Source organism: Didymosphaeria variabile (assembly GCF_027946475.1).
Source record: "Didymosphaeria variabile strain IMI 356815 chromosome Unknown scaffold_2, whole genome shotgun sequence".
Taxonomy (NCBI): Eukaryota; Fungi; Ascomycota; class Dothideomycetes; order Pleosporales; family Didymosphaeriaceae; genus Didymosphaeria; species Didymosphaeria variabile.
Window position 1 is genome coordinate 1,217,575 of NW_026611621.1, and position 22,311 is coordinate 1,239,885.

General features: G+C 54.1%; 7 protein-coding genes across 7 annotated transcripts; 3 read left to right on the plus strand and 4 right to left on the minus strand.

Annotated features, from left to right (window-relative positions):
• Positions 1 to 1,690: 1,690 nt before the first annotated feature.
• N0V89_002107 (uncharacterized protein) lies at positions 1,691 to 3,979 on the minus strand (the record flags this gene model as incomplete). The annotated part of the gene is made up of 3 exons (XM_056210917.1): positions 1,691 to 2,238; positions 2,385 to 2,898; positions 2,951 to 3,979. 3 exons carry the CDS (start codon positions 3,977 to 3,979, stop codon positions 1,691 to 1,693), a joined length of 2,091 nt encoding a protein of 696 aa, XP_056074390.1.
• A 254-nt stretch (positions 3,980 to 4,233) lies between these two features.
• On the plus strand, positions 4,234 to 5,448 carry N0V89_002108 (uncharacterized protein; the record flags this gene model as incomplete). The annotated part of the gene is made up of 1 exon (XM_056210918.1): positions 4,234 to 5,448. The coding sequence occupies one exon, from the start codon at positions 4,234 to 4,236 to the stop codon at positions 5,446 to 5,448; it is 1,215 nt and encodes a 404-aa protein (XP_056074391.1).
• Positions 5,449 to 6,792: 1,344 nt separating this feature from the next.
• On the plus strand, positions 6,793 to 8,438 carry N0V89_002109 (uncharacterized protein; the record flags this gene model as incomplete). Its single annotated transcript, XM_056210919.1, has 2 exons — positions 6,793 to 7,239; positions 7,287 to 8,438. The coding sequence occupies 2 exons, from the start codon at positions 6,793 to 6,795 to the stop codon at positions 8,436 to 8,438; spliced, it is 1,599 nt and encodes a 532-aa protein (XP_056074392.1).
• Positions 8,439 to 9,844: 1,406 nt separating this feature from the next.
• Positions 9,845 to 12,872, minus strand: SPT5_1 (transcription elongation factor spt5; the record flags this gene model as incomplete). The annotated part of the gene is made up of 3 exons (XM_056210920.1): positions 9,845 to 11,072; positions 11,119 to 12,587; positions 12,636 to 12,872. 3 exons carry the CDS (start codon positions 12,870 to 12,872, stop codon positions 9,845 to 9,847), a joined length of 2,934 nt encoding a protein of 977 aa, XP_056074393.1.
• A 1,043-nt stretch (positions 12,873 to 13,915) lies between these two features.
• Positions 13,916 to 14,940, minus strand: N0V89_002111 (uncharacterized protein; the record flags this gene model as incomplete). The annotated part of the gene is made up of 2 exons (XM_056210921.1): positions 13,916 to 14,858; positions 14,921 to 14,940. 2 exons carry the CDS (start codon positions 14,938 to 14,940, stop codon positions 13,916 to 13,918), a joined length of 963 nt encoding a protein of 320 aa, XP_056074394.1.
• Positions 14,941 to 17,806: 2,866 nt separating this feature from the next.
• Positions 17,807 to 18,620, plus strand: N0V89_002112 (uncharacterized protein; the record flags this gene model as incomplete). Its single annotated transcript, XM_056210922.1, has 3 exons — positions 17,807 to 17,846; positions 17,938 to 18,205; positions 18,260 to 18,620. The coding sequence occupies 3 exons, from the start codon at positions 17,807 to 17,809 to the stop codon at positions 18,618 to 18,620; spliced, it is 669 nt and encodes a 222-aa protein (XP_056074395.1).
• A 636-nt stretch (positions 18,621 to 19,256) lies between these two features.
• N0V89_002113 (uncharacterized protein) lies at positions 19,257 to 20,514 on the minus strand (the record flags this gene model as incomplete). Its single annotated transcript, XM_056210923.1, has 5 exons — positions 19,257 to 19,300; positions 19,353 to 19,531; positions 19,593 to 19,811; positions 19,859 to 20,055; positions 20,104 to 20,514. The coding sequence occupies 5 exons, from the start codon at positions 20,512 to 20,514 to the stop codon at positions 19,257 to 19,259; spliced, it is 1,050 nt and encodes a 349-aa protein (XP_056074396.1).
• Positions 20,515 to 22,311: the final 1,797 nt, after the last annotated feature.

Sequence of the window (22,311 nt, forward strand, 5' to 3'; positions counted from 1 at the left end):
CACGTGTTCGCTTCATTGCGCAGTTGTCGGTCCGTTCTCCCCTGTCGCGGGAAGGAGCGACCTTTCCTCTTACCGTGCCGCTCTTTCAGTCCTTTTTCCTGCCACGTGCTTGGCTCGACCGGTGCAGCGTCTTCGGCTTATGTCCCTCCCTGCTTTCTCTTCTCTTCACCTCACTTCCTTCGCGTCATAATCGGCGTCTTGCCTGGACATCTCCCGCTCCTCAACCATCGTGAGTCGCAGGCCCAGATTGGTCGATACATCACTCACAGATGCAGTCATTCTACCGGATCCTCCTTTGACTCTCTCCAGCAGAAGGACCAGTTTGGTTGGGATGTAGCCGGTCGCTAGACATGGCGATCACTCTCTGCCAGGAGCCATGTACATCCACAAAGCCGAATCCTTCAATACAATCCTTAGAAACTCTACGTTCCCAGGACGCCATGGCCGGGTACACAGCTTGAGATCGTCCTTGGTCTTCCCTAGCAGCCCTCATATTATGGACAGCGTTGAGAGCGCGATCAGGTTGTAGTCGATTGTGATATACTAGCGAACCAGCTTTGGGGATAACACAGTTGCGGTCGGTGGTAGAGATTCCAGGGCTCGCCATTTCCTTTCCGACAGGCTTCGATTGGGTCGAAAAGGAAGCCAAGTTGCCACGAGCAACGGCCCAAACAGAAGAAAAGAGGAGGAAGCCTTGAACTTTAGCAGGTTGAGAACAGACTCTGCATCAAGTCTACAATGTCAAGAATTTCCAGGCAAGCCATAGCGCAAACGGATGCTCCACCAGAAACGGATCGACTTCGGACGTCGCAACTACCCGAAGTCAACTTAAGCTCATCCAAGAAGCTTGTCATGTTTTGCTTCGCCTACCCATGGTCGCCCACAGTGGAGACCGCTCACACACAAGCACGGACGAACCCAGCCAACAAAGCGATCAGCACAAGCACAGACAGACCAAGCAAACAGCATTGTGATCTTCAAGCTTATCGCGCCCAGAGCTCGTCGCTATCTGGTTCCAGTGGTGTGGGCAGCGGAACACCAAACATGCCCAGACGGAGCCGCTACCGGTAGTGGAGAACAAAACAGACCCAACGGAGCAAACACCGGACCCACGTTGATGGGAGTCGGTGCGTTCGATCGAACAGAGACCAAGAGCGTAGGGAGTGTGGATCAGGAGAAGTGAAGCAAGTGACGTGGAACAACGCCAAAAAACTAAATTGGCGCTGCGTTAAAGATGCTGTTGAGGACTATATCGGTTGTGCTTCGAAGACAAACAAGAATTCGGATATCTATCGCCCGCCGCATCTGCTCCTCGATACCTTGTAATCGAGCACGCATATCAACACAGATGGACTGCGCATCACAACAGATCGTCTCGGCGGAAACAGGGCCTGTACATAGTTTATCCGATTCCCTGTCGTATCCCACCCCATGCTTTTCCATGCCAAGTCACATGCATGCATATACACCTGCACCCCGAACCTGCACTTCTAAAGGTATCGTAGTTTCCATCAAACACGCAAAGAACAAAACGCCGCCCAACGCTTCGCATTGTAACTCGGCTCAATCGCATCAAAAATAGTGCGCAATCTCCCGATACCAGCTGAACCAGAGCTTCGCTCCGTCAATCATACAATGAGCAGAAAGCAGCCAACGGGTCCTTTTCTTCACCCTGGGGTCGCTTCTCTTCCTATAGCTTAACGCCCCATATGCCTCTGCCGCCACAAACACCGACCCACTCGCCGCCAGACCCGGTCAGGGCGCTTTGCGGTGCCCAGCTTAAGTTGCCCACCTCGTACTCGCACCTCCAGCTAGCGTATGGTCCTTTCTGGCCCATTGTGCCCCCCGTGGCCTGAGTGCTTGAGCCCTGCCCGCCATTCGGAGGCTGCGCGCTGGCGGGAGGAGGCGGTGGTGCAGCATGATCACCGCTTATGACGGCGCCGTTCTGCGAATGTAAGAGATCCCAAACGAGCACGAGGGAGTCATCTCCACCTGATGCGAGCATGCCTCTTCGAGAGGGATTCCATTCTATCGAATTGACGGGTGCTGAGTGGCCGCGGAGTTCTAAAAGTGCTTGGCCTGGTTGCCTCACATCGAGGATGCGGATGAGGTTCGAATCGGCGGCAAAGGTAGCGAGGAGGTGAGCGTCGTGGGGAGAGGCGGCGAGACGGAGGAGGGGTGGGGCGTAGGACATGGTTTGTTGGGCTTTGGTGGGTGACATGCGACCACCTGGTGAGTCTGTCAAGGTTAGCAGTAGTAAGAAGCAGGAGATAAATACACGCCTTTGTCTCCCTGTCCAGGCGGCTTCTCAGACGGCTCGTAGATAATGGTGCTGTGTTCCAAACTGCGAAGATCAAACATTCGCACGCTGCCATCTGCACCACAGCTAACAAATACATCCACACTGCCTGCGCAAAAGCGCACATCAAAAACTTCCTTGTCATGGGCGATCAATTGTGTCTTGGCAGTCAATGTCGGTATGTCCCATATTGTGCATGTTGTGTCGATGCTGGACGTGATGATGAGCTTTGGAGATAGCGTGTTCCAGTCGAGTGAAGTAAGAGGCGCGGTATGTTCGGGTGTTTTGGAGTTGGAGAGGAGTGCTAAGGGTGTCAGCTTCTGCGGCGGAGGGTCTCTTGTGTTGACTGAGGACGATCGTGTTATTGTGTTGCTGGTTTGGGGCCCGGTGCCTTGGGGAAGCGACCATAACCGCAGATGGTCGCCAGACGTAGCGAGTAGATCCGTAGACTGTTTCTGAGTGGATGGCGGTTCCCACAAAATTCTTGTGACAGGGTATGAGCAAGTAGCTTCAGCCACGCGCGTGTATTCCAGACCGTATTGCGGGGCGCCCGGCGAAGAAACGTCCTGCGGCGTGAGGTGGGTATCAAGGATTTGTATCTAGGCATTGTCAGTTCGCCAGTCCACGTAATGATTACAAGTGCGGCCATACAAAGTTATGAGTGTCTTCCAGGTAGCTTCCAACGGCCATCTTGCCAGCTCCATTGCCGCCATGCACGTTCCACTTGCACCAATCGAATGCGTATGCCGGCCACGGTGTGAGATAGCTGCTATTGGAAGGCGTGCGGTCATTCTCGACAAATAATGTGCCCGCACCGGTTGATTCCTCGGCCATGTTCGAGTTTGCGCGTGGTCGGATGTCGGCCAACCCTAGCGGTGAATTGGAAGCTGCGCCTGAGGGTGTTGAGGGATAGTATTTCTGGGCAGGGGTACCGGCGGCGTACTTGGAGCTCTCGGGCGTGTTCGAAAAAGGAATATATTTCTGGTCGGGCCCCATGCCGGCCGGGCTGGATCTCGAGTAGGTATGCGAAGAGGTATGCTGCTGAGGCTGGTTTATCGTGTTGGAGCGCGTGGGGAGGGTATACTGCTGGGCGTTTGTGTTGATCTGGGGGATGGTAGGCACAGTCGAAGGCGCGGTATACGCGGAAGCCGCGCCCGGTCGCTGCTGCTGCTGCGCGCCGGGCTGCAGGCTGCCGGGAACACTCTGCGCGGAAGATGCACCGCTATACTGGGCGTTCGGGGGGCCTTGGTGAAGATTGATGTTTGGCGCGCCATACTGGTCCGGCGAGTTGTACATGTGCTGCTGTTGCTGCTGCTGCGGCGCCGACGACTGCGACGGAACATGCTGGGGCTGGTTCATGGTATTGATGTGCAGGTCCTCGTTGGTGGCTACCCGCCGTGGCTCGAAGCTTCGCGCCTGCTGTTGCGGTGGTGGATTCGAAAGCGCCCCTGCGGTTGGCGGTGCTGTATGGCCTCCAGCGTGTGGGCCACTGCTCGTAGGAGACTGCACGTTGCCGCTGCCTGGCATGAGGGCATCGGTGCCTGCGTTCGTCGTGCCGGACGTGGCTACACGGAGGTTGCCCGCGGGCGCCCCAATGCTGCCCAAAGCCTGTGCAGCCTGGCTCAGGCCCTGCGACGGCGTAAAGGCCGAGTTTTGGTGGTGGTGGCCATGGAACGGCATGTTGCCGCGCGCGTAGAGCACCTCGGGGGCGGATGGGATGCGGGAGAGGTGGGCAGACGTGGTGCAGAAGGCTGGCCGACGTCGTGAGGATTGACCCACAGCCTCCGCCTAGCCCCTCCCCTCCTATGCTCTGAATGCCCCCTCCACCACCTCTGCTTCATGACTCGCTCTGCATGGGAACGACTGCTCTCTCGTACAGCACACATCTCAGCCTCGTCCCGTTCCGCACTTTGCTAGTAGCACCTTCCCCCGCAATGCCTCCGTCTCGCAAGCCCCTCCGCGCCCTGCTTCTGCTCCCGCCCGCGCCGTCACCGCCCACTTATGCAGCCATCAAAGCCGCTTACAACGCGCCGCTGTTCACCGTGCTCCAAGAGCTCGCCCGGTCGCCCCAAAGGGCCCACGAGCGCGCCATCCTTGAGATTGCGGTGCCATGTCCACATCTCTATGGCCAGCTCAATGCGCCAAGAGGACCTTTCTATGCTGCCACGGAAAGCCTCGTCGCGGCTCTCTACAAGCTCGTCTGCGTCATAGCCACGAAGAATGCCATTGACACTGACGATGCCGAAGGTATCGACGCCCGCATCATACTCGTTGCCTATCCACGCAATGGCAAGCTGGATCAGCCAGCCCCGGAAAGCACACCTGAGCATGAAATGCAGGGTCCAGTCATTGATCTCTACACGCTGGCCCGGAACCCGACACACTGGGACCTCATCTACTCTGTACAGTCCGAAGAAGGAGAAGGACTGGTGAAGAATTTCCTCGCCTCATCTAGCGTTCCTCGCAATGTACAGCGAGTCCACGGCGGCATAGTCGCCGTCGAAACCGCGGCACCTTCCGAAAGCAAAGACGAATCTATCAACCATCTCTCCGTGGCTGTTGGTGGCACCTTTGACCATATGCACATCGGCCACAAGCTGCTGTTGACCATGTTTGCTTTCGTGCTCGGCAGAAGACATTTACATGACGACCACGCGCTAAGCGTGCTCACGGTCGGCATCACGGGGGACGAATTGCTGAAGAAGAAACAGTATGCAGAGTATCTGGAAAGCTGGCACGATCGTCAGCAGGGAGTGCACGACTTCCTCACGTCCGTCATCTACTTCGGACAGCGTGATGACCGCAGGATTCAGATCGAGGAATTAAACGAACCAGGGCCGAATGGACACGCAGTGCACGTCACGTACCCCTTCGGCTTACTCATCAAGTACGTAGAGATTTGGGATCCCTTTGGCCCCACCATAACAGACGAGGCCATTACAGCTCTGGTTCTGTCTCTGGAAACCCGAAGTGGCGGCAGTGCCGTCAACAGCAAGCGTGTTGAGAAGGGCTGGCATAAGCTCGAGGTCTTCGAAGTGTCGGTTTTGGATGCGAGCGAAGAAGAGCGCGTGGACGAAACGTTTCAAAGTAAGTTGAGCAGTACCGAGATTCGCCGAATCCGAAGTGAGCGCAGCCAGTCCCAGAAGTGAAGCTCGGTATACGTGCGTGTATGGTATGAGGACAATAGCTTAGCATGGCCGCATCTGCACCTCCAGTCACCAGAGGATTAGATATATCGCAGCAACAGGGCGGGTACAGTGCCGCCGTGTGCAAGAAGGAGACAGCTCAGCGCAAAGGCGGCTAGGGTGCGTCTCTGTGCGACCTTATAAAGGCCTCGAGGGGCGGTCAAGCCGCACGACGTTCCGTGAAGCTGCATGATAGCGAGAAAGTGTTGCACCGGGGTACAAGTGGGACAACACAAAGCTAGCGGTTATTCTCGAAGAAGGCACAAGAAAGTAGCGTGGCGCTGCATGCCCACCGGGGCTCCTTACAGCGATGGCGTTGCCATGGCCATATCCCGTGTTCATTGAGTGAGAAAGCATGACGGCAGCAGATGCATGTTGCGATCCTTCACGGCGCACGTACATGAGCGAGGCGGGCAGCAGGGTACGAGACTGGACAGACCGATGATCGGGCTACCATACTGTTATGCAGGCAATCAGTGACAGCACAGCGGCCCCTACGTCCACAGGCTGCCTACACCCGTCGTTAGATGAGAGGACGGGGGTCGCACACATTATATCCTCTGCCACTTGTTTCAGCCCTCCCAGGCAATCGTCGTCACAGGCTAATGCTCGTCCATGGATTCACGCGATACCCAAGTGCACGGCAGAGCCTTCGCTGCTGTTAGCGGACGATTGGTGTTCTAGCGTCCTTACCGACGCAGTGCTTCGCTGGCAATGCAGCAGACCCGCCAGGCCTTGATTCGGCCATGCTGGTGGGATGTGGAGAGCGCCGGCGCCGCCTCAAATCAGAGCGCCGCCCCAGTCCCGCCCTGTACGCTGCCGTCCATCAATCGACCGGTCGCTCGGGAGGAGCCTTCACTTCCCGGCCTCACACGCATGAAGGTACGGTCACGGGATTTAGCGTCCTCGTCCAGCCCACATCATTCGCTCACATGCACACTAGCGGGTCTTGGATGCGTAGAGGTGCAGGCTTTCCTAGTCCAAGGCCGTGTCCGAGTCCACCACACCTTCAAACAACGCTTAGCTGACGCTGGGGCAGAGGTCATGCCTGCAGTTCCGTTTGCTCTCCAGGGCTCTTATCCTCCTCCGTATGTCCCGGGCATCCCATGACGCAGGCGCCCGGAGACCAGCGACAACACCACGCCGCCAGCTGAAGCCAGCGCCATTGCAATAACCTTTGCGTCCGCGCCGCCGGCCACAGTCCTAACCGCCTAGCATATATTTGCCATCACTTCACCTCGTTGTTGCTTTCCATCGCATTCCCTCTGGTTCGATTTATCCGGCGGCCGATGGTGTAATCGCCACGCTATGTGCATTCTCAACCTTTCCAACGAGCTCCTACGCGAGATACTTGATCATATAGATCCCGAGAAGCCCATAGGGCCCGAGCGGCGCGCCTACTTATCCCAAGAGAGTTTTGAGCTGCCCCCGGAACCGGATCCAGACCAGTCCCAGGATATTGCCAACTTTCGACTAGCTTGCAAGAGGTTTTCCGACTTGGGGGCGGTCCATCAGTTCTCGCGCGTCACCACACGCTTCTCTCGCAAAGGCCTCAAACGCTTGGAAAATATTGCTAGCCAGCAGCACCTAGCGGAACACGTCAAGAAATTCAGCTACATGGTACCATTTTTCTACGTTGAAGGTTGTGGTCCACCTTCTGTTCTCGACCATGTCCGCGTGACTAACAAGGTCATAGGACGAGCACGCGTGCGCGAACTCTTACCCACACTACCCCAAAATCTCGGGACTCTCGATGTGCGTCTCAAGAACATCACCTGATCGCTTGTGCTGAGTACATGCAGGTCAGACATTTCGTCCAAAAGGTGAAGGAGCAAAAGGAGATCGTCGAGACCGAGGAAGACGCTCGTGTTCTGAACAAAGCAATATCGGCTTTCACTTCCCTGCAGCATGTGCAGATACTTCGACTACAAGACCAGCAAGATGGACTCCTCATCTCATATATTCGAGAACATGATCCATTAAGCACCTTGGTCGAACTCAGGTGGGCACCAGCCTGTTCACATTCCACGAAAACCATCGGCGCAGCGCTACTTGCGAACAAGTCACCCTGCTCTCGCTTCTCGTCGCCAATGCTGAGCCCGCAGAGCGTTCTAGGTGCTGTGAACGATCCACCATCGACTCTGAGTGTTCTTGCTGAAAGACTGACCTGCCTAGAGCTGCATTTTGACGATGGTACAGACTTGGACAATCGTATGCGGGCGCTTTCAACTTTGTCGAGGGCGGTATTCAGCGCCGCCAAAAACATGCAAGCTCTACACATAGGGTTTCCGTCACACAGACCATTGAGTCTGCGACTTGAAGAGGTCTTCCACAGCATTAAATGGGAAAAGCTGCTCGCCTTTGGCATTCAGTCGTGGCGCCTTGACGCGGACGAAATCATAGCCTTTGCGCGAAGGCATCGGGAAAAGCTTCGTGGCCTAAGGCTCAGGGACGTCTTACTCAAGGACGGTAGCCGGTGGCAGGATGTACTCGGATTCCTAAGATCGGATATGCCAAGGTTAGACTGGGTTAGCCTACGGCGCATCAACTACGAAAAGAATTTTGACGAGCAGTGGATGTTGGGAGTTGAGGTACCCGACGATCAGTTCACGGCCAGCGACAGCAGCAGCGATGGCTATAGCGATGGTTTCGACCACCACGACGATGATGACGATGACATCCACCCCGCTTATCACCATAATGACCACGACGACCAGGAAAGCGTAGATTCGGTCGAAGAGGACTCGGATGCTGATGAGCCAGAGCAAGGAGGCGATATCCACTTCCCACCAATGTCTCCGGATACACCAGCCTCCGTTCCCTGGTGCAATTGCAGTCACACCGACAGCATCGAGATCCTCGGCGACAACGGCATCGTGGTCACCTACCCGCAACGGAAGTTCTGGGAGAAATGGGTCGTACGGAAAACATGCACAGAGCATTGCAATAAGTGATTGCAAGGGTCGCGTCTCCGAACGTAATGTTCAGCACCGGCTGGCCACGTCGGGTCACATCCGCGCCCCACATCTCGCATCTTTGCAACTTCTGCAGAGTGTAAGGAAGAGGCGCGTGAGATAAATTTAGCCTATGAGCAACGAGCGGCTCCCACACACCGGCAACATCGCCGCACCAATCGCCTCATTCAGACCTGGCGCTGCTGCAGTACAATTTATCTGCTTTCGTAGTCCGACCCAGGCTTGGCTTTACGCACAATCAGAAGATTCAAGGTCAAAAAAGCCCTCGTCGGCACCGATGCTTTCCGCGCTTGAGCTCCTCAACATCAGGCGCGCCGTTGAGAATGGGCTGCAGGTGCTGAAAACCCCACCTGCAGAGACTCAAACTTTCCTGGCAGCACTTGCTTCTTTGGGCCTTGCTTCATTGCTTTTTCTGTCGACTTCCATTCATTCGGTATCAGAACCGAGTCTCGAACTTCAATCCGCATACGCAACCGGCGCAATCCCGTGGCTGCAAGTGGAGCTTTCCACTGGTATTTTTCTTCTCTCCTGCACTTCAATTTCTTTCGTTTCCCGGGATTCCTCCTCTTCGTCGAGCGTGGGTGGTTGTTCCATATTATACTTAGACAACTGTTTGTGATCCCTCAACGATTAATTGCTTCATGATACAACGATGGATCTCGTACTTCCTTTCGGTGTGGCTCCGCCTTACGTATCAGGTAGACCCAAAAAAGTTCCATATTCGCTTTCTTGACTGCGATTAAGTCCACATCCATAATGACGTTATCGCGCACACTACTCTCCTCATTACCCTTTACATGCATAGCCGCTGAAGTGACTACTCGGACTCGCTTGCAATGATGACCAAATCTACACAGAATTACACCCCCTCCGAGACCGCATATGCACCGTGAACAAGTTATACACAAGATCATCCAAGACTGTACTTATATTCAACAATAAGCTTCACCCGCTATTTGCTGGCCCAAAGCACTCGCACACACGTGGGGCATTTCATCAATGATGATGTACACTGGTATAACGCGCATAAGTACGCACCAGCGCAGGATAGGTGTATATTGGCGATGTGCTGTGCACACAAACAAGCAAGCAGATGCGACCACGTAGCTACATACATCGCCCCATGCACGTCATGAGATTGAAGACAGGGCATTGCAGGAGTGATGTGGATGATGACGATGAATAAGATTCTATCAATGCAAGCAAAATCTCTGCTGACCGCTCCTCGGCGGTATACAAATTCCCATTTTCGATAGTGACGCCGGCAATGCAAACACTCAAACGCACCCAAGTGGTCCGAATCAGGACGGCTTCAGCGAGAAACCTGCACCATCTCTCAAGGCCTGACTCGAGCCCAAGCCCAGCAGCCCTATGTATCATACAGACTAATCGTACCTCGGATCCTCATCACCACCCCAAGCCCCGGGCGTCGGCGCCGCAGCAGGCGTAGTGTAATAGTCTCCCGGAGTAGGAGCCGTGTAATTGCCCGGGGTTGGAGCACTGTAGTTCCCCGGTGTCGGGGCATCAAGCGGCGGTCCACCCGGCGTAGGAGCACTATATGCTCCGTATCCACCGGGAGTAGGTGCTGAATACGCCGCGGGCGTCGGCGCCGAGAGATTTGACTTCGAATTGGTTGAAGACGCACCAGCGCCCCAAGCGGGCGTCCGACTGCCTGAGTTGAAGCCCCCGTAGGAAGTGCTCGACCCGTCGTTCCCGCCGTAAGCAGTTGCGCCGCCGTAGGAGGTTGCGCCGCCATATGCAGTCGCGCCCCCGTATGCAGTTCGCGAGCCGTCGCCGCCGCCCCACCCGGGCGTCCGGCCGCCGCCTCCACCCCAGGCTGGAGTGCGACCACCGCTGCCACCAGCAGCTGGCGTGGCACCACCCCATGACGGACCGTTCCGAGAACCGCCTCCGCCCCAAGCAGGCGTACGACCGCCGCCGTTGTAGGGCGTAGCACCTCCGTAGCCGCCGCGAGAACGGTTGGGGAACTTGCCGCCGCCGAAGTCTGTGCTGTTGCCTGTGACGGGGTCTTTGACTGTGAGAAGCTCCTTCTTGATCGTGATCTGCTTGTTCTTGGTATGAAGCTCGATGCGAGCGTCGTCGCCCATGGTGTCCTTGACGATACCGAGGAGACCTTTGTAGGGGCCTTTTCGAACGGTGATGGTCTTGCCAATCATCCTATCTCTTCCAAATGTCCGCGTTTGGGGTGGAGCCATGGTACCAGGGCCGCCGTTCGGTTGTTGTAAGGCAGGGTTGAGGCCGCTAAGATCAGGCCCACCTGCTTGTGCGCGTCCGCTCTTCGCGGCCATCGTAACAACATTCGTGCTACGAGTAACGAACACGCCATTGTTTTCGTTGTACTCCCGGTTTTGCACAAAGAGTTGACCGCGGTGTATGTAAATTACCTTTCCTTGTCGGTTCTCTCCACCGTGCTCCTTGACAGTATCGTCGTTTCGAATTTCGGAACCGTCCCGATCTGTTGCAACGGCCCTATTGTTGCGCCCAACAAGGCCAGAAACTTGAGTATGCAGAAGGGTGCGGACGGTGCTTTGCTGATCAAGCACACGCAGCACTTCACGATCGACCTTGATTACGCAACCCACGGTGGAGGCACTATCTAGTTAGTAAATGTATGGAAGACAAGAGGTGTGACACTTACTCAATCTGCACTAGATCGTATAGGTCGTATTTTGAGTCTGGCCCAAGCGTAGCCGAATCCGCTGCGCGCTTCAAGTCCTTGCTAAAAACAGTGATCTCGGTCTGGGTCGAATCGGAAAGCAGGGTAATCTTATCATCCCTGATCTTGGTGATCATACCGACTTCGTCAATGTACTTGCTTCCACCAATGACCTTGACGTGGTCACCTTCCTGGAACAGTTTACGAAGGGTCCTGACTGGGGTATCGATTCGTCGACCTTTCAAATCACCGTCTGTGACGCGGATCGTTACGATGTCACCCTTTGAGGTCACAGTAATACCCCGGAGACCCCTTTGTTCGCCATCGTAGACCTCCACCTTGTCGCCGGTAAGGAAGCTGGAGCCCGTTTGTCCGGCCTTCTGTGCAGCTTGTACAGCCAAAAGATCCATGCCGTCTGAGCCGTCGGCGGCTGGGGTAGCGAAAAATTGCAGCTCCTCCATCCGCGGGTTCATATTTTCGGCGGAAACATGGTTGACCTTGTATTCCTTGATGAGGAAGCCATTGACGTAGTCTTCGTTCTTGTAAGTGTACATCTTCTGATTACCGGATCCGACCATGTTGAGATGCTTCATATGCCGCTTCTTCGCTTCATTCTCGTTGAACAGCTTTTGTGGAGGGCGTTCTTGGACACGACCGAAAGCCGGGCGCTTGCGTTTTGCGCCATCAGCGGCATTCGCGTCTTCGTTCAGCCCATAGTCGAGACGCGGAACAAGCTGCACAGTGCAGTCAAGACCATTGCCGTTGACCTCAGAAATCTTCGCTAGATCACCCTTGTACAGACCGCGGGCTATGCGCACGAATTTGCCCTCCTCCAGCGGCGTGCGCTTGCGCTTGCGCAGAAGCTCCGTTCGCTCTTTGACGTCGATAGAGATTGGTTGTGTTCCTAGGAAGACATGAATGACACCGTCCACTATAGCCATCATATCCTGTTTCGCGTCGGCTTCGACATAGATGTATCCCGACATGGAACCTCCGCGCTCGAAGGCCGAATATACGCGGCATGGGCGGCCATAGCGGAGCTGCTCGTCGATTCGCTTCATGATAGACATGATGACTTCGCGCTCTTTACCCGGACGGCACTTGAGAACCCAAATCGAAGGATCGTCAATGGTGGGTTGTGATGTCGGTACGGCGCCCGTCGTTGCTCGGCGAGCACTCATCATTTCGCGCCGGCGGTACTTCTCGTCCATCTGCCTAGCCACTTCTTCCGCATCGAGATTCTGCTCCGCCTGCCGCCGGTTATCTAGTTCTCGATGGTGGCGATCGTCGAGGTCGGCCTGGGTGGCCTCGAGCAAGTCGTCCGGATGGACCTCGTTTTCGAAGTCCTCGTTCTCGTCCTCCTCTTCGTCTTCGTCCTCATCAACCTCGGCCTCCTCCTCGATGAACTGGTTGCGTCGCCGCATCAGCTTCTTGCGTTTCTTAGGACGGGTCTGTCTAAAGTCAGTGCATTCCCTTAAGATGGTCGCGCCTCATCTTACCACAACCTCGTCTTCATCGTCCTCTTCCTCTTCGTCGTCTTCGTCCTCATCGTTCTCTTCGCCGCCTTCCTCGTCCTCGTCTTCCTCTTCAGCCTCGTTGCCTGGAGGCGCGGGCGCTGGAGCGTCGTCCTCATCTTCGCCGATCACAGGCTTGCGGTCGTCGCTTGCAGGTACGTCATCCTCATCAACCTCAGGCTGCGGGTTGAAGTCCTCGCCGTCGGATTCATAGTCAGACATGCTGGCAGAAGAGCGGGTGGTGCGTGGTGAGCTGTTAATTTGCGGTTTGGCCGTGGATGCTGGTGAAGTGAGCGCCCGGCGCAGGTGAGCGAACGAGGCTCAAGCTCGCGAATTTCGGAGACCCGGGCTGGTTTCTTCCGGAGAGCAAGGCTGACCAGCACTTGGCAGCAAGAGGAGTGGAGAAGAAGGGAAAGAAGGTTGTCGACGTTCAGCGGGCGGCGGCTTTGTTATAACTTGTCAAAGTCGCGGAGCGTCCAAAGAACGATGCCGCGCGATTGGACCGTGCCACTAGCGCGACCTTGGCGCGTACTAGCCCAGCTTGGGGATTACTCACTTCAACACTTCTTGAGCATATCACCCTCTCTGGGTTACACCCAGGGCCCACCCTACAGACTATCTAGAGAAACAAACGGACTCAAACAGAATTGACCAGCAGCCAAAGCGCGGCTTCAAGCAATTTCTGACAGCTAAAGGCGCGGATGAGAAGATCACGCTGCCGCACGCCTCAGCCTCAATCGTGGAGCGCAAGCCAGACATAGATGCAGTCAAGTCGCTACGGTCGCGCTTACAACCACCAGGTTGAATTAATGATCAGCGGGAGAATAGATCGAAGCACCGTTTCCACTCGCGTTGGCCGGACGGTGCAGTTTGTGTTGATGCTCACATACTTGCGGCAGGCCCTCACGGCGCCGTTCATGGCGGCACAAATCTTGAGCTCAGCTGCACCCTTTTCATTGACATCCCTACTAGTATTACAAAATCGTGAAAGACATTAAGGTCAACAGCTTTTTCATTTCCTGTTCCTAACATGGTGGCAATGGGCTGGAGCATCCTCGTACATCAGCAGCCACTTCATGGGGAAATTCGTTTTCCAAAAGCCTGCTATCCTGAACCAGCTTCTCTGCACTATCAGTGCGATCGAGAGCCGGGCAGCAGATCGCCTCTTCGGGTCATGGCGGAAAGGCAAATACCAGACCTGATCCTCTACGAGGTGATACCTACTTCAACCGTCCCTTCATACAATAGAATCGAGCTTGCATATTTCACCGCCGATATTCATTAAGCCCCGGCCACCCGTCTCCCTGATCATTCTCATGTCGCTCGTGTTCAGCGTCTGGATCAAACCAGTTTGCAACGTAGTCGAGAACATCAGTGGCATACTCGTTCTGGGCCTCTAGTAAGTGTCGATGGCCTGCGTAATTTTGGAAATGCTTGTGATGCGCTACCACGTAGGCAACCACAACCTGCCTCAGCGGGTCGACAACTTTCCCCTCTCTATCTGGTATATGGTCACTGTCGTACGCGAAACGAGCGAGTCGAATGACGGCTTCTAGACCGGATACGAACAGTGTGTATCCTGACAGAGTGTCACGCATGCTCTGAAGGGCTTTGTTCTTGAGTGCCGTAATCAAGTACTGCTCAGCGAAGGCATATAGACGGGCATGACCTAGTAGCGCCGGCGCAAAGTTATCTCTCCATGATCGGTTTTCCGAGGACACGACGGGCCACTCAAGGCGCGATCCGTGATGGGGATTTTGGAAACTTCTGAACGACGTAATTGGGCTTGTTAAGTCTCCGAAGACACTGGATCCAGAGCATCCTGGAGAATCTTCACAGTGATCGTCCTCGGCGAATTCTGGAGATTCCTCGCGACGGTCATGCTCGAAATCGTAGGGTCTGGCCGCGAAGAACGGCGAGATCGGATCAGCGAGGTGAAACATCTGCGTGGCCGCATCGACCTCGCCATCGGAGAATCGCTTTGGTTTGGGGCGAGTGTAGGTTCCACGGTAAGCGAACTCGCATATGCGACTGAAGTCCTCGACTTCCAGGTCTGAAAATCGGGCCACATTGTCCTGCGATTCTGCCATGTGGCCGTTCACAAGGCGATCCAGTGGTTCGGAGAGCCTCGCAATGGCGCCTGCATGGACGACGATGGGTGTCTCGTCTGCACCGATGAGAAAGGTGAACAGTCTGGTCTGGAGGACCCTAGGTACACTCGTTAGTCTTCACAGCGGGTGGTCGTTGATCGGTAGTACAGTGCTGCTTACTCGTCGAAGGATGGTGCCATATTGCGCTGGGATATTCCGTTGTCCTTTAGGTCGTCGGTGCAAGAGATTATCCTCAACTCGGTGTGTCAAGAGACCGTCGACAAAACAGCGGGTAGATGTTCCAGGAAAGGCAAGAACCAGATCTAGGCCAATCAGCTTCGCGCGCTGATGAACGATTAACCTGTTTGGGATAGCGTTGTGTTCGCGCCTTCCGTTCAGTGTTCGATTCACAGTGTTCCCTCCGTCCACAACGCAACTCATCCTTTCGCTATCACTTGCGGTATAATACTCAGCATCGCGATAATCTTTCACTTAGTGAGCCATCCGGGCATGCTCTGCGGCGGCCTACCCCAGCCCTACAGGACGGAAATTGGGTATGACTTGATATACACTTTTGCAAAAGTAAGGCTGAGTTTCGTTCGGGGCTTGCGTCACGAACTTTTAAGAGAAACAAACATGTCTGCACCGCAAGACAGAAACGCAATACATTCATGCATATCAAGCAAGCTGAGAAGTCTCTTACGTGTTATGTCGCAGCCAATCTACCCAGCAGACGAGCAAAGGCGTTGCAGCATGGATATCGAGGCTAGAGAACGCAGAAACACCTCGGTTCAGGCGCATGCTTGGCCACCTATTGTCAAGCTTCCATCTGCACCGCAGCAGCAGGAAAATCAATCATCTTGCAGTCTGGGCCATGATGACGCGCTGAACAACGGAGAGTTCTTTGAGGATCGGCAAGCTGAGACTGTAGTTACACCTGCGGTGCGCCCGAATGAGTGGCTTGAGAATAGTCAGCCTGTGAGAGAGCTCAAGGATTGCCCAGAATAGATGAACCTCATACCGATGATGTTGTTATGAAAGATGCATGGCCTGCACAGGAAGACAATGTCACCCTCGTAGGAAAAGAAGACGAGCAAGCATCTCCCGTTGCCACTGATTCTATTGCTGTATACAAGGCTGATGACCAAATAGGTGAGCATTTCAGGAAAGCTTCGTCGGATCAGATGACTTCAAAAGCTCTCGTATCCTACAATACCCTAGGATGTGCATTGCGATACCCGAACTTTTGATCTGGCTCTATATATCATATTCCAGGTTAAAGCCACTTCTTGGGGGATTCCTGTCCAGAATTTTGAGCGCGCAACTGATCGACGATGGCCGTAGGAGCCGTGGAGGTGGTGACCGCGTTGACCAGGATGGCTGAAGCCGCGACAATAACGCTTGATATACAACGTCAGTAACATCTAATACAAGACTTCGCAAGTCAAAGTTTCGTTCAAAACAAACCCACATGAAACATGGCTGACCAAGATCAACAAGTATCAATAGGTGCCGGCGCGAGGGCATTGTGAACGAGTGCTGCAGCACTACTCCTGTGGAAGATGCTCACTCTTGTCAGGTAGACAAGACATTAGTTGTAGCAGAAAACAACCAGCCGCCGGAGCTGAGTAGCCCATCTCCTAGCTTCGCCACGGACAAATAGCGAGACGAGCATTGTAGAAAGCGTTATCGGACTAGATGGAGTTCACAGTGCCTTGTTAAGAGTTCTGTGCCTGTGCGACCCTATGGCAGCAATGAGGTATTCAAAAGTTTGATCCAATACTGTATATCGCATTTCTGGCAAAACAATCCTCTTAAAATTTTATTTTAGAACGTGAGCGCGTAGTCCTTCGTAAGGAACAGTGGTTGAGGTAAAAGTTCAAGCCCAAGTTTATCAATGACTGACCGCGTTCTAGGCTATATGAGTGCGAATCTGTCAATCTACGTCAATTGGGTCTACTTCTATAATACTTCTTCCAATGTTTTCTCAACCCAATCTCACTCCTTTACGTTCGATATACTATGCGGCTCAAGAACTGATCTCCTTCGCCCATCCACGCGACAATCTAGACGGCAGCTGGGCCCGACTGTCCAGGTTCTATTTTTGTCATCCATGACTACTTTCAACCCGGAAGAGGCCTCGGTGGTACAATGCACCATCTTCCAGATTCCAAATTAGCTATTTGCCCACCAGGACCCTCCATCCCCACGCCCCACATGAGAAGCATGTGGAGATCCTCTCAAGCACGACATGGATAACAGACTAAGAAGTCAAGAAAAGTGATAGCTCTGGGGAATCCAGATGGCCAGCCTCATGCTTCAAAGGCATTGCCTCTTGGCAGGATCGTAGCGGCTTCGAAATGGCTACGCCGCTGATGCAAGTTCTTGAAGCAAACCCTACGGCTGGTGCGCTAGCACTCGCTAAGAATCAACCTCATTTACACGATTCTCTTATCGAACTAGCTTTGGCGTGTTCATCATGCTCCTCGTGGCTGTCAGGCATGTGGTTGCAGACTTCGGCTATTTAAGCCAACACTCACTTATTACTCTATCTAACGGCCACTCTACATACTATACGGTTAAATCATCTGGCCTCTCAGAACACTCCAAATCAACATTACGCGATCGTTCTTCACTTTCTCGAACCAAGCACTTCGCCACGGCGGCTTGCCCGACTACTGAGAGTCCACGAAGCTAGAGGCATGTACCACACCGTATGCAATCAATATTTTCCTCTTCATACCTGACTATCGTGTCGCTTGCATAGTCGCCTTCCCACCCAGGTTGCCATCAATAGTCACGCGTGAACTGGGATGCGACCTCATGTTCTACTAGTCTATCATGCGCATGTGCTTGTATATCGCTGCCGAGTCGAGCCCCAGACCCGGAATAAGAGCAGGATAATGACAGATAGGACCTTGGCGAGATTTACGGTACTAAAACGATGATCGTGCCCAATTTTTGCTGGACGATAGTGATACGAGCCCTCTTCTTGCGTTGTCACAAGCGCATTCCTCGTCCTTCGGCCTGACACTGTATTCCTCCCGAACGACCGTAACATTCAAGATGAAGCTTTCGTTTGCGCTCGCGGCTCTGGCCGGTCTTGGTATGTCCTATTGAACGGCTTCTTTTTTAGTAGACTTTTCTAATGTGAATTGCAGCTCTCGGACGTCCCTCGTCTGAAGTGCAACCGCGAGCCGAAGGAACCATTACATACGTTGACCAAGAAACTGGCTTCACCTTCTCCGAGTACAAAGCCGCATACTCACTGACCGCCAACATCGTATTCCGCTTCGCACTCCCCAGCAATGCACCCTCAGGACCTTACAACGCCGTCATCCAGACCGTTGTTCCCAACCAACTCGGCTGGATCGGTCTCGCTTGGGGCGGCAACATGGTCAGGAACCCGTTGACCGTCGCATATCCCAACGGCCAGAAAGCAACTGTCTCCTCGCGGTGGGCTACGTAAGTCCAGAATCTCGACGGCTAAAGTGTGTGAATGCTAACAAAACAATTCAGCGGCCACACTACGCCCACCTCCTACACAGGCGCAACTTACACCCTCCTTAACGCCGGCAACAAAGTCAACGGCTCCCACTGGCAGTTCACAGCCAAGTGTTCCGGTTGCACCACCTGGACCGGCACATCAGGATCTGTGCGGATCGCGCCAACCAGTAGCTCTCGCCTTGCCTTTGCCTACTCAACGGGCAAAGCGTCAACGCCGTCATCGAACACGTCTTCGATCCCCGTGCACGACACACCGAACTACTTCACCAACGACTTCTCACAGGGCTTGAACCCGAACTTCGATGCGCTGCTGCAGAGGAACGGTGTTTCGGACACAGGCGCAGGCGCGGTCTTTGTGGATGGTCCGCTTTGAGGGGGTAGAAAGTGTGAGTGAGGAGTAGCATTCCGTGTTGTTGTAGAGTATGTAATCTCTGCGAATGAATTCCATGCATCGTCTCAAAAAAGCTCCCTGATCATCTCCTATCTCGGGGGATCTTTACTTGTAGTGTGACAGCACAGTTCGCGAGGAAGATCGCGCCTCAAGGACCGGCGTTGCAGGGTGCTCTAGGCGTCCATCAATTCCCCGTCATTGCCGGCCAAGTCTGCGCGCATCAATGGCGGTCTGTATCCCCAATCGATCAAGACGTGTACGCAGAACCACGAGAAAAGTCGTTCTAGCAGTCAAAACGCCACCTCGTCGAAAATCTCATAAATACGGTGAGCAAGAGCAATCCCAATCAGCGAAGAAACAGCATGTAATTCTAACGACTTGCAATCTGCAACAACATGAATACATAGATACACCGCCATGGCAAACCAACACAGCGAGCGATGAAATAAACTATAAAACGCCCGATGCAGCCTCCCGCTAGCACCACGTTCCCCACATTCGCTATGCCGCGATTAGCCTGAATCATGCCCTGTTTGCCGAGGACAGCAATATACAGAATGTGGGGAACGCTCCCGAAAGAGCGTGCAGGGGTGTGGGTTGAATATGCTGAAGCGCGACCTATGCTTTGATGGCCATTTCGCCCATAGGGAGAGCCTTGAGCCCTGTCATGGTAGATTAGTATTTGTGCATAGTGTATGGAAAGGGGGGGCTTACAGCCGTCAACGTCCTCGGGTGCCTGCTGCTGCTTGGTGCACGCGCCGTACTGGGCGTCGGTCTGAGTGGTGAGGCCGGCCTTGGGGCAGGCAGTGTTGAGGTTGCAGTTGTTGTCCATGGCCTTCTGGAGCGAATCGCCCTCCCATCCGAAGACGTAGTCACCGTGAGCGGCAGCGCCCCTGTCTTAGCGTTAGTACACATACTGCAAGATATCAATGAGGTATGAAGAAAAGTACGCACCCAAGGTTCATGGAGTACACGAAGGGCTTGGAGCCGTCAGTGGGCCAATTGCTCTTGTCGGAGAAGTTGGTGACGTTCCACATAAGTTCGTACATAATCTGAGGAAGCTTGACGGGGTGTGTCGAGGGGCAGGCACCGCCGCCTGTAGCACCAGAGCCTTGACCGTAAGAAACGTGGCTTTGGTGGTCGGGCGAATCGAGGTTCTTGCCATCCCAGCATCTACCTTTGTCAGTCCGTGGTATAGCATCGATATTGACATGACTCACGTGGGGAAGATGATGGTCTGGCGGATCATCTTGCACTTGGGGTCCGAGGGAATGGCAACAGTGTCGCTGCCAGAGCAGGGCTGAGCGCCGACGAAGGTATTCTCGTTGGGCGATGTCCAGCATCGATGGCAGATGTTGCCCTTTGACACCTTGTTGTCATCCGTGTTGGTAGCGGATCCAGCCAACATGCGGAAACCCTGCACTCGATCAGTGACTGTCCGCTTCCTTCAAGGTGTAGAGCTTACCTTCTTGAAAGCGGTCGTCTTGCCGCTGGGAATGTAGTAAACATCGAGTCCACCCTTGTTGACGAGCTTTCCTTGAGGACCGCCGTTTCCGGTCTGGGGAACGCGGATGTAGGATCCGTTCTTGTGGTGGAAGAACATGACAGCAGTCCAGTAGTTGGACTTGTCCTGGAGGAAGGAGCATGATGTGCAGGTGGACAGCTTAGCCGGGTCGTTGTTGGGGTCCATGGAAACATTGAAGCTGTTGCCACCAACGATCTGGTGCAAATGGGGAGTGTACTTCATGCCAGGGTTGACGAGAGGATCCGTTCGCTCAACGACGAGTTGTGAGCAGGCGAATCGCAACATGCTGCCTTGAGCGTTGACATTCTGCGCGAGAAGCGCTGCCACAGCCGTAAAGGTAGCCCACTTCATGGTGACTAGCGATTGTCGTGAGGTCCTTGATCAGAAGTGTGTGCAGCGAAGGTTAGTAGAATGGAATCTCAAAGAGCGGAGGCGCAGAGAAAAACTCCATCATGTTTACCAGTGAAGCCTTATAACAGCATGCAGGCACATTTGCCACCAACCTGCTAACTGCCGGTGGTGCAGAAACTTGGTCGCTGAGTTTCTCGAAATATGGGGTTAATCTAAGTCATCTAATGATTGGGCACAATCACCGTGGCCGATATGAATCCCGCTTCCTTACACGGTAGCTCTAGGGTCCCTGACTTCTGGATAGTCTAAGCGTTGTTCTGCGGCAGAGTGCCACGCGCTCGCGTCGGTTCGCCGCAGCATCCTCATTTCGATGTCCGGAGATCCGGATGCCTGCAGCTCATACGGCGGCTATGGCAGTGATCCCGTGACGGTTTTCCAAGCAACGGCTTTCCATGTATGGTTTCAATGAACTTGGCATAGCGAATCGGGTGGCGGAAATCCATATGGCGAAGCGTCTGTGGGTACTCCTGCGTGGGAGGCTGCTGAGAGGGTGTGTGGAGGAGATTTCTGGCCATGCCGTTCTTACCCTTGGGCACAGCTGCAGGTGGATGAGACAACACTCAATAGCCACGAGGAGATACGTCAGAGGGCAGAGACTGGTAGTGTAGTAGCACCGGTAGAGTGTGCTGACCAGAGGACAGTGCGGCTGCGGCTTTCCGCAGGCTTCCAGCAAATCGCTCAAGAAGCGTTCTCTTCGAGTCAGCGAGCAAGGTAAAGGATCCCCAGGGTTTTCCAGGTGTAAAGTTAAACTCGCGATCGTTCAAAAGGTCTATCGATTTAGTCTCGAAAAGCCTCGATCTTCACTCGAGTCGCTCTGCTCGGAGGCGTTGTGTGCATACAATTGAGCGTCACTCTGTGTTTGTATCTTTGTCTCGGCTTCGCGAGCTCAGCATCAGGACATGGAAAATATACTTTGAAATAGTTACGACGGCGAACTGAGTTTTCGCACGAAGAGAGAGAGAATACCCAAGGAACCTATACGGAGGCGAAAGCCGTTAGATTGTGCCAGCATCCGTAGAAACACGTGTTTGCCCCTACTCTGAGCCTTCATCGAATCTCCATGAAAATGCAGCTTCGACAAACCTGTTGTGGTACAATGAAGGCCGATCAAAAGTAGGAATGAGGTCGAAGCAAAGTCGCGTGTGGGGTGCAGAAACGCCCCAGTCTACGGAGCAGGCACCTTTCAGCAAAGCCTGCGCCTGCTCCCTAGCGACTCATCTCACCTTCCTTCACCTGCCTCAACAGTCCCCTAGTCAACATCGCCTCATAGATATCTAGTTGCCTCTCCGAGAAGGATTCCATTTACCCGCTCATATGTTCTATCAGCAATCCCCTTCCAGCATCTTCCTCCACATCCATGCTTCGCCAACCCCAGATCCAGAACCCCTGTTTAACCGGACTCTCACAGGCGTGGCGCAATAACTCCCGAGTGGGGTCTGGGGTGTACAGCCAACGGATGCCAAGCTAAGAACGTGGTACGCGATATTAACGGCGAGCATGGGACCGACGCATGCGGCTGAAGCCGGCGAAGGGGCGTAGAGTGAAGTGCAAATGCCGTGGACGTCAAGGCTGGTGTCTGGACTGGCTTGCTGAACAATACATAGATGGAGAGAAGTGCATCTGGGTGTTGAGATTCGGGATGCCGGAGATTGCATCACAGTTTTTTTTTTTTTGGCTGGACGACCTGCTACTATGGTATGACATTCTTCCCGACGATGTTATCATCACGTGCGTGCA